This window comes from Callionymus lyra, chromosome 8 (assembly GCF_982586985.1).
Source record: "Callionymus lyra chromosome 8, fCalLyr1.hap1.1, whole genome shotgun sequence".
In the NCBI taxonomy this organism is placed as follows: domain Eukaryota; kingdom Metazoa; phylum Chordata; class Actinopteri; order Syngnathiformes; family Callionymidae; genus Callionymus; species Callionymus lyra.
In genome coordinates, this window is record NC_141825.1 from 1,469,774 (window position 1) to 1,490,463 (window position 20,690).

Below are 20,690 nucleotides of genomic sequence, written 5' to 3' on the forward strand. Positions count from 1 at the left end.
TATTTACTGAGTTTATAATTATTATATAAATAATGATCATTAGTGTTTAAGTATATATGTAATATGAAGTGATTGTGTTTCAATCGTAGTAGTATTAATGTTTAAGATAGAGGCACTGAATAATCAAATAACATTATGAATGATTATGAAAATTTGTTGAAAAATAAAGGACTGAATAAGTTAATTATTTTGACCTTAATGTGTTTGTATTGACAAAAGTGAAAACCTTCTTTTTTCTTTTTTTTTTAAACGTAAAAACAACGAAAATGTACTGATATTAGCAAATGTATGTTTGCCTGGTATCGATGATATACATGCTGTTTGTTAATCCGGACACTAGAGGGGGCTGAGAGTCCGTGACTAGAGTAACCTAAAAAAAGTTAAGTTGATCCACTTTTGCCCAAGAACTCAATGAATATTGTTGATCGCTACATAATCTACTGCTTGTCTGCTGGGTTCTTTCTGTAAGTCTGGACTTAAATGCCTTATGGGGGGAACAGGTGCTTAAGTTTATCCCAGCTTCTTTGGGAAAAAGACGGTGGACACCCTGGAAAGGTCACCAGTCTGCCGAAGTTTTAAGTTTTAAAAATAAGAAAATAAATGCCCCACTGTTCCACATTATCAGCAATGATAACATAGTGCACCTTGCTGCCCCCACTATAAATGGTTTGAACTTGCCAACACTAGAATTGCAGCCTCACACTTAGTAAAAGTGGGACCATTGTTTATTAAGCCTGTCAATCTTTCTTTCTTTGTTTCTTGCTCATGTTGTTGTCCTAGTTGTCTGTGCAAAAAATGATCACTTTCGTGATTGTGAATTGATATTACCTTTTTACCATGGATATAATTTAAAAATGTAACCAGTGTGCTGTAAAGTTACAGCAATAAGCTGAAAATGATGTAAGATCACTGTGAAACGTCACTTTCAGTTTCCTTTTTGGTTTTGTTTTAAACAAGATTAGATATGTTTTCTAAATTCCACCTAGAGGTCAAAACATGTATTTAACTGTCAGGTAAGGGATCTGACTTAACCCTTTTACTTATTTATACAATAAATGGAAATCAGATCTGGTTTAAAGACATTTGAAGTAAAACAACACAGAGTTCACATGTCTGTCTGAATCCTTTCTGAAGCACAGAGCAAAATGTATCAGTGGAACCGGAAAATGTATGGATGTTTTCAATGCATGATAGGAAACAACCCTTGCTTAAAAGTTTCTACTTAAATGTACAAATGTTATATAGGGCAGTAATGTTGAAGGGATATGATGATATGGAAGAACATGAGCAAGTCGCTGAAGCTTAAACTGTTTTTAGATCTAAAGAGTAAAAGCTGTTCAACAGAGATTCTCAAGAAATGATTGGAATCATTCCTGTATTTATTATTTGTACATTTATTATCACTAAACATAATTGAGCTGATGTTCAGCAGTTAAAAATAACATAAAGAACATATACAACAATATCTCTGTGGCAGTTTCATAAGCCGTTAAAACAAATGAATTCAAAGGATTCCACCAAAATCCTTAATGAGTTATTATCCGTAAGGTGGAGACGACATTAACTCCTTCAGAGACAGGTTTCTGGCACAAAAACATCTCTAATCCTCACATTTCTTTACCAAACAAGCAGTGGTAAAAATACCAGTAGTGATACAATATACAGAAAGTTAATTTGATGAACATACTTTAGCTCAGAACTTCATCACAAACTATAGTATGAGTGTGCAAATGTGTGAAAGGTTGATACGTGTGCGTGTGTGTGAGAAACATTTGTACTTGTATATGAGAATGTGTCAATCATTGGTACGTGTTTGTGCTAGTATGTAGCACTAGGATGTAGGAGATTGGTACATATGTGTATGCCAACACTAAAACTTTGCTTTGTGGCTTTTTGTGGATCTTAGTGGTTGCGTTGTTGCCAAGACAACCGCAATTGGAGACTAGGTTACCAGGCAGAGAGCTGTTATGTTGCCACAGCAACCAAGGTCACACACAGACTAACTTGCATGTATACTTGTATATTTGTTAATTATGGACTATAATACATGTTGAACATGTGCGTGCGTGTGAACTTCGATGTGTTTCTTTAATGAGTTTATCCTCACGGTTTTTTTTTTGCTGGCAAGAAAACACCCTTGAATGCTTAACATCTCTACGCTTTGAGTCACATACATTGTTTTATTATCAAAACTTGACAGGCACTTTACTTTCTTTATCTGCAAAGTGCACTTTGCACACAATCTTATAGCAACATGTACTTACACTACTCAAAAGAGTTAATATACAAACTAGTTCTTAAATAAAATGGATTCGGTCAGGGAAACACCGTCAAAGACACAACCCAGGTAGGTTGTGTAACCGCAATCTACTAGAACAGTTAATCCCTCACACCTGCTCATCCGTCTGTAAATGAAGCTGTTGTGACATCACTGCCACACATACATTAACTTTATTTAATAGAGGTTATGTTTTAATCTGTGTTTATCCATGTGTCAGCAAAACAACAAGAACATTTAAAATGTCTATAATCTAAAAACATCAACAATGATTACAAGCTGCGTTTTCATAAATAAACATGAGCTCCAACTTTTCCAAGTTTTATGACAAAGAAAAATCAGTTATCTTCCACAAAATGTTGCATTTCTATTGTTCTTTTCTATTATACTTCTTCATATTCAGAGAGAAACAACTGCAGGCTGATAAAAACAGTTACCATCACTTGCAAAAATAACATGTATTAAAACCTTTGAACATTTTGAGTCACTGATGATTTGAGGACTGTTCCAGGCTAAACAAAACCTTACTTGGGTCGGTAAGAAAAGGACAGCAGACATAGAATTTGAAAAGTTTTATTGTCATTAAAAATGTACAAACAGGAAAAGTAAAGAGTAAAAACACTTTGACATAAAAATATGTTCTGCTGCTGGAAACAGAGAAGTGGACCAGCAGGCAAGTCACATGGTGACCATGGTATTGACAGAATCGTGGAGCTTTCAGGTCACAGTGGAAGAAGTAAACACCTTCAGATTCTTCTCAGCTCGGCTACCTGCCTCCGCCACCTCGGCCGTGCATCAATCATTCACTCCATTTACACTTATTCCACCTCCCGTCACTTGGTTCTGGCCTGAGCAGATGCCAAGGAGAGGAAAAATTCCCACCTTCTCCAGAGGAAGTGGAGGAGACGCTGGTCCATCTGCAGGAGTCCACCAATAGATCGAGCGTGTTGTCGCACACTTGCAGACTCACGCGCACACGTGCCTCATATGGAAGTTGACCACATACTCGGCGTTGGTGCGTTGCACTGAGATGGCAAAAGGCTCGAAGGGGTGGAAGGTGAAGGCCACTAGACGCCGAACGGTGTGGTTGATGGGTCGACCCAAAAGACCGGCCTGGATTTTGAACTTCAGCAGGCCAGAGTCTCTGGCATAGAACCTGTAGAGATGTTGTCAGTGCAACATTTTTCTAGGACTTAAACCACAACAGACAAACATTATGACCACCTGCCCCGGTGCACCATCTCTTAAACGGTTAATCAACATGCCGCTCACTCATCAATAATTTGAAATATAACTAATAGTATACTAATATTTGATCACATTCATATATATATATATATATATATATATATATACTGCATTTTCCGCAATATTAGGTGCACCGAATTATAAGGCGCACCTTCAATGAATGTCCTATTTTCGAACTGTTTTAATAAATGGGGCGCACCGGATTATAAGGCACATAGAATAAAAGATACAGTCAAACGTTTTACTGGGGTTCTGATCACTCCGTTCAATCCCATGGTAGCGTTCAAATGATGTTTAAAAGGCCTCAAGCAGCAGTGCGTGAGACTGGTGTTGTGAGCGAAAACTGTTGAGCGAGCAGCAGTTAAATTGAGCGCGTTTATGACAGCTAGAGCGCGCGTGACATGTTGAACGCACGTGTATGACTGGTTGAGCGCGCAGCAGAGTGTTTTGAGTGTACAACAACCAAGACACACTCGCTCAAACGAGTGGCAGTAATCTCACTCCATAGACATCGGCCATGATGTGACGTGGGACGTAAATCCCACCCACAGCGTGTCGGCTCAGTCGGCGCAGAGTCATGAAAGTGTTTGTAAAAAAGTCACCCACCAGGTAATGTTCATATATAAAGGCGCACTGTAGTTTTTTGAGAAAATGAAAGGCATTTAAGTGCGCCTTATAGTGCAGAAAATATGGTATATCTATGCCTGGACTGTAAAGGAAGTATCATATGTATATTTTAAGTTGTGCTACTCATCTCCATTTCTAAATAAAATATTGAATCTTCAGCAGTATTGGAAACAGTAAAGTCACAACAAGAGTTGTAATTACTCTAATAACTAAAATAATGAATAATTATAACAATTAAAATTAAGTCACTTGTCTCTAACATTTATTTTGATCAAACGGTCCTGACCACACATAACTGATCCGATTCCTGTACCTGATTGGGTGGTCCCCGCAGGTCTTGGGTCTCTCCATCACAGACACCCACTTGTCGTCGTAGCTGAATAGCGACAGGTCCAGATATGGGCTGCTGCTGTACGATTGGGCGCTGATGGGTAGCTGACCCAGCAAGCGGCGCACCGCCTCTGTGTGGCCGCCATACTTAGCGTTGACGATGGTGTCTTTGAACCTGATGCACACACAGTGAAATGCATTCATTTGCTGAGACAGAGGCTCTGGTATATTTACAGACACTTGAAGACCATTCTATGAAGGTTAATAAGGTACAAAATGGATTTGATGTCCCAGAGGAAGATGCATTCGAGTAGGTGTGAATGTGAATTGAACGTCACGATAAAAGTGTTTTGGGATTTCAGTATATGTAATTGTATTCCTGAAAAATAAAAGCTACAGGTTCTCAAAATGCACAAAAATCCGAATTCACTGCTGCGAGTACACAAATCACAAACTTGCTCATGCTTTTTTTCATCATTGACCGAGATATTGGGACCCAACAAACGTGTGTCCTTGTAGGACTAGGAGGTGGGGCCTGATACAAAAAAATACAAACCACTTTTTCCCCCAATCAGAGTGCTCGAGCTTGGTCAGCCTCGCAGTACTCTAGCGACAAAACTAGCTTCCTCACAGCCAATAAAACGTAAATTAAGATTTTACAAACTACTATACTTCTGTTCACAGAGTAAATATGCATACTAGTCGCTGTATATGCAACGTCTGTAGCCAAGAGGTGTGAAATAATCCAAACTGAAGGCTTAATCAAAACTTTGTTATTAGCAAGCTTTATGGCCTTGTGGTTAATATTATTGAGCATTTCTTTTGTACATCAGACAGCTGGTTTCTTCTGTCTCTCATTCAGCATAAGTAGAAGGGGAGCAGCAATTGTTAGGAAGTGAAGGAGGGGGCGTGGTCAAGGAGGAGCGGCAGTGGATTTGTGAATCCGGAAAAAATAATTCAAATTTGTTTTGCACCTTATTTACCGTCATACGATTCAAGCCATCACAAGCCGTGAGTCTTCCAGACCTCTTTAAAACCTACCCAGCCCTACTGCCTCACTCAGCAGCTCAAGCCACCAAATTCAATCTCACCACCTCAGACCTGCTCCCTTCATAGGGTTAGAAACAAATGACTTTCTGCTGCAGGCGCTCGCTGCTCATCTGTGGTTGACTTCACCTGCCAGTGACCTGGTGAACATCCAGAGTCTCTGACATAAGATGACCAGACACACTTTAACTGATTTCCTATAGTCTCAAGCAAAGAATGAGAAACATCTCTCTCTTCCCTTGACCAACATCTTAAGAGGAAAACGAGTAAATGTAGAGTGAGGATCAAAGATTATGATGAAAAAAAGAGAGGAGAAGAAAAGGCAAAGAAAAAAATAAACAAGCAATACGGAAACAAAGACGGAGGAAGGGAGGGAATCTAACGTAGGTAAGATTAGACAAAAAATAAAAGTAGGGAAGGGAAAGCACAATGAGAGAACAAACAAAGAAAACAAAAAGGAAAACGTGTAATACATTAAAAAATAAACCGAAAGGGAAAAATGTGGAAATGGGAAATAAAGGACGGTTGATGGATGAGAAAACACAAATTAAGAAGGCCAAAAACACGAGGACAGTGGGTGTAAGATACGGTTTGGCCCTTACCTTCTCTGGACCTGCCGGGCGTAGTTGTTAGATGAGGCGGAGCACGGAAACTGGACCGCCTGGCTGTGCAGCGTGGCATTACGGAACAGGTCGCAGAAGTTTTCGAAAAGCTCCAGCAGCTGGTCCGACGTGTTCTCGAAGACAGCCAGGACCTCGGTTGACACCATGTTATAGACCACGAAGAATGACGGCTGAGACAGAAACATGGCCATTAAGGATGTTGGAATATTCAAATTCCAACGCGTGACTGGCACCAGGCAGCGATCTGACAAGCATTAATGAGAGGACAGTTGCTGAGGAGCAGAGAATCCCACGCCCGAGAGCCGAACAGGAATTTGGCTATTCAACCTCCAGACAACAGAGCTGAATGCAGTGCGTGTGCTAACCTGCGAGGGGTCGGTGACTCGCAGCGTGACCACGTCCTCGCTGGTGTACTTAATGAAGAGGTGGTGTTCGTCCAGAAGCTGCATCTTCCACATCCTCAGGCGGCGCAGCTGGTCGAAGAACTGAAAGAATCTGACATTCGGCAAATATTTAGCGTCATTACCGACAAATTATTATCCAGACCGATATTACTTAATATTAATACCGATCGATAATAGTTTAATTTTTAGGAGAAAAAAAATACTCAAAAATCAAAGCATCAGCAGAAAACGTGGGTCAGTTTGACCCATCAGCATCCCAAAAGTATTCCTGAGCTGTTCATAACATCAGTTGTGTTTTGATTACTTGGCTAAATGAGATGAGAAGGCCAAGGTGTGTTTCAGCCAATCAGGTTGACAGGCATGAACACCCTGGACAGGTCACTACTCAATTGTTACAAGAAGAAAAATCACAACTCACTTATGGATCACCTAAGAGTCATCATATAACCTCGGTTTCTGTTTGGTCTGTGGGAGGAAATCATAGTGCCTGGAGGAAACGGGCAACGCATCCCTTTTTCGTAACAATCAGACATTTTTTAGAGACCATTTGAAAGTGCCGTTCTGGAATCACAGCTGCAACCTTCACACTTAAAACTCCTCAGCTTCTGTTGATGCAAAGTAACTATTTAATCCTCAACCTGCCATGCACTCCTACCTCCTCTTGGCCGTGGCGCTGCCGTCCTGTTCCGCCCGCCTCCACAGGTAGACCAGCAGGCGGTGCTTGAGGGAGTTGATGGTTTTGTCCGTGTACAGACGCGGGAAACCCGGCTGGTTCTCCACCAGTGCCTCGGTGTACACAGCCGACAGGGTCAGCAGGTCGTCCTCATAACAAAAACGGCCGATCGTCCTGACGTCCAGGAACGTCCCCTCTGCAGTCACCTGGAGAGAAAGACAGAGACAGAAGCCTCCCATTTTTAACTGAAGGATTATATACTTTGGAGTTGATATATTTGATATTTTCAATCAAACAAACCAATATGTGCAACCTTTCAAAAACATAATATTTTGTCAATTCAAAAAACAAGCATTTATGTTTTTTGGACTCTCTGGTATACCCAAAATAGAGATTATTACCAAGAAACATGAATGAATATGTACAATTTATCTTATAAATAGAAGAATGAAAATCATTGAGGATTATGCAAATGTATTTGCACAATAAAGACTATCAAGTAAAAAAACGTTTTGCAGATATCACAGCTTGTAAATTATTTTCAAGTCAAGTCAAGAAACATTGTTTCAAATCTACATGCAGATTTTCAATGACATTCAGGTTCGGTGACTGTGAGGGCCTTTCCAAAACCTTTAACTTGTGTTTATTCAAGCAGTCAGATGTTATTTGCCTCAAGAATTTTCTGGTATTTAAAGGAATCCATTCTTTCCTCCATCGAGTAATGTTTCCTATTCCACTGGCTGCGGAACAACCCCAAAGCATGACAAATCTAGCCCTATATTTAACAGTAGGCAAGGTGTTCTTGACAAATCCGATTCCTCCTTCAAAAATGACTTTTCTTATAGTGGCCAGAGTTCTATTTTGACTTCATCAGTCCGATGCAAATGCTTTATTGATTCATCTGGCTTCTTTAGATTTTCATTTGCATATTTTGTCATTGTTGTCTTTTTATTAGGACAGAGATAATGTTTTCTTCTCTCGACTCTTCCATGAAGGCCTTGTTTCTGCAGTTATCGTCCCAGAGGGGAAGAGTCCACAGTCACTCCTGAATCTGCTTAATCCTCCTGCAGGTGTTTTGAAGTCATACGAGTGTTTTGATTGGACTTCTCCTGCCTTGTGGGCATCACTAACTTATGTTTTCACCATGTCACATCGCTGTGTCATGGCAGAGTGTTTGTTGAGCCAAAGCATCCAGAGATCTCTCACTAATGACATTTGTGGATAAGAGGTCTCCCATGGGAAATTTCGAACTTGTAACACTCTGAAACACTATTTCCTTCATTTTGAGGGCCAAATTTTGTGAAATAAAGAAAAACTCCCATATGCTGAACGGCGCTTGCTAGCCCTGGATATTGTCTATCGTCTGATGAATGTTTAGTTTTTAAACAAATAATTATTTGATGTTTTAAAGAGGGGCACAAACTTTTGCTCCCAACTGTGTGATGCATTTAGATTTATTCATTTATTTTTTCTTAAATGAACAGCTTCAATATCATACTGTTCTACTTGCTTAACCGTTTTTTATGCCTTTTTTTACAAGTGTAAATTAATTTATGGAATTTTAATTAAAAATTTGACGTCTCTCACTATGTAACTTTATAGGCTTATAGTCAAAGTTACCTGAACAGACAACCCACCTGGAAGACGTGGATTGTCTGCTGCTGTACCGAGAGCACTGCTAGGATGTTCCTGTACAGGTAGAGTCCCTGGTTGTGCGACAGGATGATCTTGTCGCACTTAAACGACCTTGTGTCACACAGTCGGCCGGTGTGGAGGTCAATGATGTGCAGCGAGTAGTCCTCCAGAGGAGAGCGCGGGTTCGGGGTCACCGACTCGTTGTTGCGATACACCTAAGGAACATCGGAAACAAGCTGAGCAAGTGGTTTTGTACAACTAACAGGTCCTCGAGCTTCTTTACCTCGAAGAAATACGGTGGGGGCTCCTCTGGGACGTACACGGCTGAGCCGACTATGACATAGCGGCAGTCGTCGGTGAAGAGACTGCATTCTCGGTTCAGGTGTTCGCCGTTGGAGGCTACGTTGGTGACATGTAACAGTGAGAAGAAACGTTCGAAGAGGCGCCCGCGGATGTTGAGCGAGCGCTGGTCGTTGGCCGTTAGAAGAGTCTCCCCCTCTTGACCCCTCAACAGGTCCTGTGCCGCCTGGCAGCCTTGGTACTCATAGATCTGAGGAACATGAAGCATTGAACAACCAACCAATGAAGATTGACCCTTTAACAAGTGGGAAATATAGGAATCAGTTATTGAGTCTGAAGACAAGTGTGATTGCTCCCACACATGTTTACGAATCTATATAACAACACATTGTAAATACTATGCATTTTCAGTCCCGACACCTGATGTCTCACCTCGAGAGACGTCTGGTCCGAGGAGAAGGCGATGAAGCAGCGCCCATCTGGCGAGAACTTCCTGAGGAAGCACGGGGGTTTCTCCACGTTGACCACGGTGAAATTGGGAAACATGTTCTGGTGAAAGCAGCGGACTCGGTACCAGTGTGCTCCAGGACGACCAGAACAAATCCGCCGCCTCTCCAGACGATGGACCACATTCTGGTTCTGGATGCGACGGGGCTTTAGGGTCAACGTGTCCTCGTCCATCAGTGTCTACAACTCATTTAGAACTATTTTGTGACCAGTAAATAGTATGGGCGATGTCCATAAAATAATGTTTTTGTTTTGTTCAGTTAAAAATAAAATAGTCAAATGGATTATTCGGAGGTTAGCAACAGTTTCGCTAGAAGTTCAGACTCACTGTGCTACAGCCGCTTATCGACTCCAGTTTCCAGTCAGAAAAAACATCTCGTCTTGTTAATTCCTTATTAAATACAAATAAATAACTCCGGACATTTCGAAAACATTTTCCGGAATCGCGAGTTGACAGCGGCTCTGAGGTTTGTTGTGGATCCGCCGTGCAGGAAGCGTAGAAGAAGAGAACACCGCTTTAAATATGTTTTATGCGGCGCAATGATCAATAGCGCCGCCGAACTTCCCTCAGGATTTTAATAAAACTGCACCCATCCAGATAGAATCCCCCCAAAATAATTTGAACCTGCAAGAACCCGGTAGAGGAAGAAGAAAAAAAACGTAATATATATTTGTACTACTTTCATATTAACTATTAACACCTATGCCAAACAAATCCGCGACCATCTACAGTAAATAAATAAATAAACAGCAGAAAAAACAAAATATCATAACATCAAATAAGTAGATAAGAGTAAGTTTGAAAAATATGCATTGAGTACAAAATGTTGATTACTCTGTAACTGGTTATTTTAGAGGGTGGGAGAAAGAAGAATACAGTTAGTTTTCTTATCTTTAAAAATATAAATTACTTGCATACCTACTTATATTTTTACAACATTAGTCATAAGCCAATTATGGGTTGTTTTTGGTTTCACAAGTTACTTGATGTTACTGAACTTTATTTATTTATGTGTTATTTTGTGTAAGTGATTTGTCAGTGATATGTTCTACGTCATTTGGTGCTCCGCCCTCTAACCGCTTCGCTATTGGTTTATCCTCGAGGCCCTGCCTCGTCTCTGAAAAAGCTTAATAAACTTGCCACCCAGCTGGGTGCAGTCCACTTCCTATAAAGGCGGGAAATACCTGCCGCACTTCCTCCTTTACAACTCAGCAGACAGCTCAGACACTCATGACATGATGACGAATGAATTTTAAGGTTGACAAATGTGTCTCTTTGAAGTGCTAAGCCTCCCTGGAGAGGGGGGACACACATGTCTGCTTCGTTTGCCTAGGCCCAAATCACACGATTGTGTGGCCTGCCAAGCGCTTCCCATGGCTCCTGACAGCGACTGGAAGCGTGCGAGGCCTGTCGACGCACACCGCCTAAGAGATCATGATTATGATCAAGACAGGTTAACGCGATGTTAGTGTCTCCCTCGCAAACAACTAGGCATTGCTGTGCTGTACACTCGACAAGCTCACGTTCCAACGTGATGAGAAAAAAAAGGTTGTTGTGCCCTGATGAGTCGATCTTAGTCGTCCCTCGATCATAAACAGACTGGGACTGACTCGCTGCATGGAGATTGGCCATGAGGTCTGCGAGAGCAATTCAGGTAAGTATCTCTTGCAGACAACATGGCCCTCCTGCAGTGCACTCGACGGGCTCACTTCTACAGTGTACTGTAGATGAGTTGGAGGAGAACCACAGAGGTTGCCCTCCTCAGGATGATGCGTGTATATGCTCTCCTGGAGGAGCTTCCGGGACTCTCCTCGGCTGAAACATGGACATATGTGGTGAGTTCGTCCATATTTTTCTGAGATTTCAGGAATATCCCCGGAGGTCCGGTGTGGGAGTTTTCCCATGATGAGGCCAGACCTCTTGGACACAGACGTCGGAAGTGATGTCGCTCAGCAGGTGTGAGTTCAGTTGAGTGTTTCAGACGCGCGGATATCTAATGCGCAGTCACAGATCATGCAGCAGCTGTGGGTGAGCGATCTCCCCCTTCTATAAAATACACTTTATGGCAATAGAAGACATGAAACAGATGATTTTTCTGTGGTTTATAATGAGAGTGTTACTGGCAGTGCGCGCAGCTTCAAGCCTGTGACAATAAGTTACTTGTATGTTTTGAAGTCTTCGCTGCTAATGCTAAGCTATTATGGTCCTCCGCTCAGAGCCGGCGAGGTTTTTATTCTCACCACATAAATTAAAGTGTTAAACACCTTAGCCCTTTATTTTCATAGTCGGGTCTGTCCATACAGATGAGGGACAGACCCCGAACCTACGCTTTTATACCGGCGCCATGGATGGTGTCACGTTTGGCGGCAGAGAAACGCCATGGAACGTACGCACCATTGAACCTTTAAGTGCAGGGTTTTCCCGCCGTTCCCAGACCAGACGAGGGTGACGAGCTACTATCCCCTGCTGGTCAGGCAGCTGGAAAGATGCATTGCAGTCGGATCTCGCATCAGCTCCGTAAAAATTCTCCAGCACATTTATTCACATATCTTACAGGCTTCCTCAGCTCCTGTGACACTAAGGAGTGCTCGGGGAGCTGGGGAGGCTTCCAGGGGTAAGGTAAGGTAAAACTTTATTGATCCCTCAGGAGGTCTCCTTCGGGAAATTGTTTTTTTCCAATAGCCAGCAATTTCTCATAAACAATAAAAAATAATAAATAAAAAATAAAATAAGAAGAAGAACATAAAGAGAAAGAACAAGATGACACAATCTAAGTCTAAAGATAAAGACAAAGAACATAGGTCAAAGAAAAACAACAAAGACAAAGGATACAAAGACTAACATAGAACAGAACATCCAGATACTCTCACTCCACTCCTGCCCCCGAACTCAGAATTGTACAATTTAATAGCCCGAGGAATGAATGAGTCCTTGAGTCTATTTGTTTTGCACCTGGGTAGGAGCATTCATGCACTCATTCTGCTTCTCTGCTCACTGATGACAGTGTTCAGAGGATGACTGTCATCATCCATGATGGACAGTAGTTTGTTCAGTGATCTCCTCTCAGCAACTGTCACCAGTGAGTCCAGCTTCATGCCAACCACAGAGCCAGCCCTCCTGATCAACCTGTCCAACCTGTTGACACTCATCTTGGACACATTTCCACCCCAACACACCACAGGATAGAACAGGACACTGGCCACCACAGACTGATAGAACATGCAGAGGAGCTTCTTGCAGATGTTAAATGATTGAATCCTCCTCAGAAAGTACAGTCTACTCTGAACCTTCTTATATACATGGTCTGTGTTGCAGGACCAGTCCAGTTTACTGTCCATCCACACACCGAGGTACTTATAGTTGTCAACTATCTCCACCTCGTCGCCTCTGATGGACACTGGACGTGGCTTTGTCCTGGACCTCCCGAAGTCCAAGACCAGCTCCTTGGTCTTTGAGGTGTTCAGCTGCAAGTGGTTCCTCTTACTCCAGTCCACAAAGTCACGTATCAGACTCCTATACTCGTCTTCGCTGTTGTCCCTGATGCATCCAATAATGGCAGTATCGTCAGCATACTTCTGGACGAGACTCAGCTCTGAGTTGTAGGAGAAGTCTGAGGTGTAGATGGTGAAGAGGAGAGGGGCCAGTACTGTCCCCTGAGGTGCTCCTGTACTGCACACCACAGTGTCAGACTTGATATCCTTCAGCCTGACATACTGTGGTCGATCAGTAAGATAATCCGTAATCCAGGAGACCAGACCAGGGTCCACATGCATCTTAGTCAGTTTGTCCTGCAGCAGAGGTGGTTGGATAGTGTTGAAGGCACTAGAAAAGTCCAGGAACAGGATTCTCACTGAACCGCTTCCTTTATCCAAGTGGGAGTAGGTCCGATGCAGGAGGTGAAGGATGGCATCTTCCACACCAACTGCTGGCTGGTAGGCAAACTGCAGGGGGTCTTGCGCGTGCTGGACTTGTGGCCTGAGATGTTTGAGGACCAGCCGCTCCAGTGTCTTCATCAGCTGCGAAGCCAGTGCCACCGGTCTGTAATCGTTCAGCACACTCGGTCGGATTTTTTTAGGGACTGGAACGATAGTCTTCCACAGAGTTGGTACTTTCCCCAGCCATAGACTGAGGTTGAAGACATGCTGGAGTGGCTCAGCTAGTTCAGCAGCGCAGGTCTTTAGCAGTCGAGCAGACACCTTATCAGGACCAGCAGCCTTCCCTGGACGAATCCTCCAAAGTACATCCTGTACCTGAAGTGAGGTGAAGCTGGGAAGTGGTTGTGTGGAGCTGGGGGCGGGGGGCACAAGAAGGTGGGGCAGGTCCTTAGGCGGGCAGCAGTGAGGGTGAGGTGACCTGCTCAAACCTGTTGAAAAAGTTGTTTAGTCCATTCACCTCCTGCTGAGCTGATCTCATGGCGTCCCTGTCCCTGCTCCTGAATGCCACTTTCTTCCTGTTAAGGACATCCTTGACCTCCATCCTTTGTTACCCACGGTTTATTATTAGGGTAACAGCGGACAGTCAAATAGTCTACACGCGCAATGCGTATCTGAAGTTCCTCAGGCGTTTCTCCCACAGAGCTGGATTATATGTATGAGAGTGGGGGTTCTAGTGAATCCAACTCGACTAAATGCTTGATTCAAGTGATGGACACCCGGCTCATGTAATGCCCTTTCTCCTCCGTGGCTGACACAGGACGGGTCGAGGCACAACCCGACGTTTATCAGACCTTCGGTTCTGACAGAACATTATTCGGCTTGGAGTCACCTGGTTTTACATCATTCCAGATGGCCACGTTCGGCTACTCTCTGGCACCCAGGACCTTCACAAAGTTTGTTAATGTCGCACTAGAACCAAGCAGAGGGGTGGGGATCTTGACCTGGTTGATCCTTGCCAGGATGGATGGATGGATGGATGGATGGATGGATGGAAGGAACATCATGAACATCATTCTGGAGAATACTTTTTTTATGAAACACCTCTTGTCTGGTTTGTAACAGAAGCATGAAACTAACTTCTTTGTGGCTTCAGATGCTTTGAGCTAAATGTTAGAAGAATTAAAGGCAAAGGTTGAATCACTTACAAGCAGAAAGGGCTCAAGTGTGTCTTCAACTAACTGTGGTCTCCCCACTTTGTGTGCCTTGCCCTATATGGACTCTGATTGGCACTAACAAAAAAAAAAATTGTATGAATTAATTGCCTCAAGAGTCCAATCTTGAGAAAATTGTTATTTCATTTGACTCACTTTTCTGGACTTTTTCTCTTTGACCTACCTGGAGTTAATAGATGGCTTGCTGATTTAGTCAAAGTGCCAATTCACCAACCAGCGGGGGGCTGACCAGTGAGTAGCTCTGGCTAACTTTAGCCATAATTATAATTGCTTCAACCATGTTGAGAGGAAAATACAGCAGTGACAGCGGTGGAGACAAATTGTTTATCGTCACAAGTAACATGCATGTGATCAAAGTGATGGCACTTGGTAATGATGGATGATTGCTATATGTTCCTTTCTTATGAGGCATACTCATATCTATTTAAAACTATGAAAGATGAAGAAACACATGGAGCGAAACAAGACTTCTAATGGTTCTTTTTTGCAGTGCAGAGTAAAACCTGTGCTATACAATGTAGACTTTTCTTTGTTCAGATGTGTGGATGTCTGCACGACAAAAATATCACACACAAGTGCAACTTGAAGAATAGCATCTTACCTTCAGCTAAATCTTGTGTTATTTTCTCTAATAAAGCGTTCAGCACACAGGACCCTCGCCTCAGCTTTTAGCACCAACCCATGAAGTAGCAAAGAGAGTCTGAGTGTTGTTCTTTTTTTGGCCAGTCTACCAGAAGCCATGGTGCTTATTTACGATGTGTTTCTTTTCAAAGACAAGATTTCATTCTCGGTTGTTCATCCTTTTTTCAGCACAATATAACAATTTTTTTTAGAAGAAAGTTACTTAGGAAACTTTGAATTATGTTCTATACTCAACTTATACTTAACTACTAGTTGATTAATGTAGTGGTTAATCGATATTCTCATGGTGTATAGATAATATCATGTTCGACACCGCCTGTTCCAACCGCTCCCATCCGGCAGGAGACTGTGATCAATACGGTCTAGAACATCATGGTTCAAGAACCCTTTCTACTACCCATCTGCTCTCTGGATCAGGAATATTGTTTTTATTAAATTTAAGTTGTTTTTTTTTTTATTGTTCATTATCTAAACAGTATGTCATTTATGTTGGCACCACAAAAATTCAAAAAGTGTTGTTTACAATTTGGAAGCTGTTAGATATAACCGTCCATGAGTGGGTGCATGTTTTTGCTAACAATTCCAGATGGTGCTGAAAGGGAATAAATTGAGCAATGATTGAGGAAAAATGTATAAACTCTCTAAACTGTCAATCTGTGAAGTTAGATTTGGCTGCATAGGGGACCAGTGCTTGAGTTTTTTTAGTGTATGGAAGACCACAATAACTTGTTTGGTACCTCAGTAGAGTTCAGACCTTGATAAATAGCTGACTTTCACGTAGAACTTCTTCTACATACTGGGTCAAGCTTATGTGTATCTTACAGGAAATATAAATGCATTGATTCATTTTGAGGTGTTTTTTATTCTAAGCATTTTCAAAGGTGATGGGAAGTAGCCTTGGTACATTTTATGTTTTCTATATTATGAATCCTTTTTGTTTTGTTAACGCATAATACATAGCATCACAGCTATTATAGAGTTGATCTGTTGAAGCAACTCTACATTTGGTTGTTTGGATTTGTTTAGTGGAATTTGTAACCTCATCCCCAGTCTTCCATTGAGGCAATTCAAATAAATGAAATAGAAGGTACTTATCCAAGCATTCCCACTTCTCCCGTTTGTCATTCTTTCAGACCCGCAAACTAAATGTTAATTAACTCTGATGACACAAACTTGGTGTGAGTTATTTTGATTCCATTTTACCACATGTCAGTCAAATCAATAGGGTATGAGTGAATAGTTGCTGGAGCAAATAAAAATAAACTAACTTAACTTCACTCTTTTGATCTACAGATCTACCAAAAATGTCTCAACCTCAACCCCAAGTGTGTGTTAAGTATTCCATAATAATCATTTACGATGGTTGAAGACGTACATTGTACATTTCTGCTTCAGAATCAGTCAAATTTCATGAAGATTCTCATCTATATAGGGTTTATTTCAGATGCAAATCCCTCTGATTTGCAGCTGAACTGCTTAGTTCTGTAAGAAATGTATTTTCAATACATCAACGAGATGGAGCTGGCCTAGCCTATTTATTTTTTTCAATGCAAATTTAAGATGGCACTATTTAATGCTCGTAAATAACTAAAATCATTTTAGACTAAACAAACACAATTCAATTAGATGAATGTTAACATATTATATTTAATGTTTACATTTTTGAGTGTAATGGCACTTAGAACAAGGTTATTATAAATCACTTTAGCCCACAAAGGATGATTCCTGTCTTTCTTTGCACATATGTTTGGCATTTAACAAAAGCTTTTTGCTTTTCAATGAAGCTTAATTTCAGAGCACAGCACGAATTCCAGACAGAGGAACTTTCCTAAGCTTATGCTTGTGAACCTTTCCGCTCCATGCTGACAATGGTGATTTCTCTTTTTACTGATAAATTACAGTGATCTGGATGCATTAAGTCCAACTGCAGTGGCGCTTCCTGCTGAGCGTCAACAGTTGCGTTGTCGGGACACTCTGCTACCCAAAGAACTGCCACCACACTAGTCTAAAGCACAAAGTGCTATGGAATGTAACATAAATGTCTACAGTAACCTGGCGGCAGATAGGAGCAGGTCCTGAGCTTTCAAACTGACTTGTCCTCCAAATATTACTTGTTTAATTCCATTAGGAATGGAGCAAAATTAGTTATCAAGGCAAGACATTCACGATATAAAGCATCAGCAATATAAATTACTACTACTGCCACTATTAACAACAAAGATAATCAAAAATAATACATTTACCAAAGTCATTTACCTTGATAGCATGACTGATAGCATGTGAGATGAAAAATTTTAATAATTGTGATAAAAAAGTGTCTACAGAGATGCTCCGAAGCCTCCTGAGAGAAGGATAAAAAGGTGAATGTGCGTTGTAGGGTGATGTCCATGACAGGAGGAGGCAGCTCATGATAACTATCTGTGCAGTCTCCACCACCACCCTGATCCCCCTGAACAGCTACCATATGGAACAGTTATGCATGGTTCCATATGGTAGCTTTTCCCCCAAAAAAAACTGACAATATGACAACAACCAGGAAGCATCAATGTGGAGTGACACAAAGCTTTTTGATCAAGTCCAAATTGCCTAGACTTTTTCTACTTTGCTTTACATCTTAACCCCACAGTGACAGACAAGATTAAGATATTTGAGACATAACAGTATTTGGAAAAAATGTAATTCTTTCCTGTCAATAAATGTGCAATTTTGTTTTAAATATGATTAAAATATTTGATTTACATTCAATCAACATGAAAATGTTTGTAATGGTGTAAACATAGTGTTGGGTGGGATCACCTGAGCACTGTGAATTTCGTTTCCTGAAGTCAAACTTCCTTGGGTCATGTGCGAAGGAGGAAAGTCAGATACACAATCACGGTCGCGTTTTTCACTGAAGAGCTGGAGGCAGACTTCAAAACCATACAACTCACTTCCTGACCTCCTCCCCAATTGAGTGGGGGCGAGCAGCCTTGGTGGGGTACTGAGCGGTTGTGCACATTACAGCCGGTCTCAGCAGCCGGAGCCTAGCAGGCATGTAATTTCTGCCATTTAAGAGTGTGAGCTGAAAAGCAGAGTGATGGCCACTTTTCTGTTATTATTCCTTTGGCAGAGTGCTGGCTGAACCGCGCTTTAAGAACATGTCCATCAGTCGCCGGCTGCATGGAAAAGAAGGAATACAGAAAAGAAGTTTATCTGCCTGTATGGTTAACTTTGACGTTACAGTGGATTATATGTTGCTGTGATTTTTTCCCGCTACACCTGCTCAGAGGTCCACCTCGGTGATTGACTGGAACGCTTGAAAAAGAGTTCAGATAGAATAGAATAGAATGCCTTTATTTTTCATTATACACAGTGCAACGACATTAGAACGAAATGTTGTTATCGATGCTGTGCTGACCACAAGTTGTACGACGCTGCTCTAGTGGTTCATCACACATTCACACAAGTTCTTCAATCAAACCAAATATACAAACCAATCAGTTCAAACATTATAACCTGATTCTAAAGGTTGATTCTGAAGATTTTCTCATGTAACCTGTGTATACCTTAGACAAGCCTTTTGAATTGTGTTCTCATTTACTTTGTTGTGTTTTAGACTTCTTTTATTTCTATACTCATTTGGTGACTCTTTGGTTCTTCTTACTGTCGTCAGTTTGTTTGTTATTTGTATTGTTAAACTGATAAATTGTACACTTGCTATGCAACTGCACAATCCACCACACACACACTTTGGTTGAGCTCCTCTTAGAATAAAGAGCAATAAAGTATATCTTGTACATTGCAATGAGGATTGACCAGACTTTTACATCAGGGAACAAAAGAGACGCTTTACAAGCAAATGGCTCAACACAAGAGAGCAACCTCCTCGGATCTAAAGGACACAGGGAAGTATTTTGAGGAAAGCAATGTATAGGTGCTGGCTAGAGGAAACTCCAGCCGTCACTAGGCAGGAGTGAACATCAAGGTGGGGGGGCCTGAGGATAACCTCTCAGTCCCTTAAAGCTCTCTCCCCAGAAATCCCCAAGACATTCACTACTGGGATCACAAAAATGAAACCTCCCTTGACAGTTGGAGCTTAGGATCATCAGGAGGTGAATCACCCTACGACCAACACATTTATTTCCAATTCCTGCTTCTCTCACCAGTTATTTAGAACCGAATAAGTCTTCCTCAAGTTCTACACAGACCAGTGGTCTCGCTTCCCAATCTTCAGTTAAAGCACTTCTTTTTCAGAGTGGCAGATGAAAATTGAGCTCAGTTGCTTTCGTCCAAAACAGGTTAAATGTCGGTACGTGCGTGTAAACGTGACTCAAATTGTTGTTAACATCCACTCATCACAAACTTTGTAAGTATTAGTGTCATCACTTTATAGTTATAGCATCACCATAAGCTTTTTTAGAAGAGTGAGTGTACGCTGAACATTACCATAACTTCCCAATCAATGTCGGGACGGATAAAGCAAGAAAATCGATGATGAAAGGTCGATTTCCTTTTTTCAAATTAAAGGATAAATGACCATCCATACACTCAACATTCTAGTCTCTCTCACTTCTGATTCTGATCAGCTCACTTTGTTCCTTTTCTCCCCCGCCCTAAGCCTCCCTCTCTTTTTTTTTTGTCTCTCTATTTGTGTTCGCAGGTTAATGAGTTTGTAGTTCTAACTAAGACCCCTAATGGTTATCTGATCACACTCTTCCTCCCTGCACCTGCTCGATTTAAAGTCACCTGTGTTTATGTCTGTGTGTGTCTTTGTCTAGTCTGTGTGTGTGTGCATGGTGAATGTGTTATTTGGAAAAGCTGCTACAATTTGTGTGTTTGATTTTTATTGTCTGAACTGGTTAGTTTTTCACCTTGTTATGTGATTTTTGTGATTTTTTATGTTCTTTTTTTGTGTATGTGAGTTTGTGAGCGACTAGAAAAACATGATCATACACATCTATAAGTTTGTTTAAATGAGTTTTCAGTTAGATATCTTTGTGTATTTTGTCTTTGTCTGCCTAGTTATGTGTAGCTACACACATGCCTGCACAACTTGATCCATACAGTATATGTTTGTCTTTGTGTTTCTGCAAGTTTGTTGTGTCTGCATTAGTGTGTGTGTGTGTGTGTGTGTGCCTGTGTGTGTGTGTGTATGTGTGTTTCCTAGTAGAATAATGATGTGAATTTGTCTCTGTGAGGTCTTTATAAGTGTTTCTGTTTTTTTTATTGTGTATTTCTTATTGTCGTTGATTCTATGTGTGTCTTGATTAATCATGAATATATGTTTTT

At 41.4% G+C, this 20,690-nt stretch overlaps 1 protein-coding gene across 1 annotated transcript; it reads right to left on the reverse strand.

Moving 5' to 3' along the window:
* Positions 1–2,835: 2,835 nt before the first annotated feature.
* On the reverse strand, positions 2,836–10,152 carry det1 (DET1 partner of COP1 E3 ubiquitin ligase). The gene is made up of 8 exons (XM_087797601.1): positions 9,598–10,152; positions 9,149–9,415; positions 8,868–9,080; positions 7,213–7,436; positions 6,519–6,648; positions 6,133–6,323; positions 4,467–4,658; positions 2,836–3,434 (listed from the first exon to the last, which is right to left on the reverse strand). Exons 1-8 carry the CDS (start codon positions 9,844–9,846, stop codon positions 3,245–3,247), a joined length of 1,656 nt encoding a protein of 551 aa, XP_087653727.1. The 5' UTR covers positions 9,847–10,152; the 3' UTR covers positions 2,836–3,244.
* Between the last annotated feature and the right edge of the window lie 10,538 nt (positions 10,153–20,690).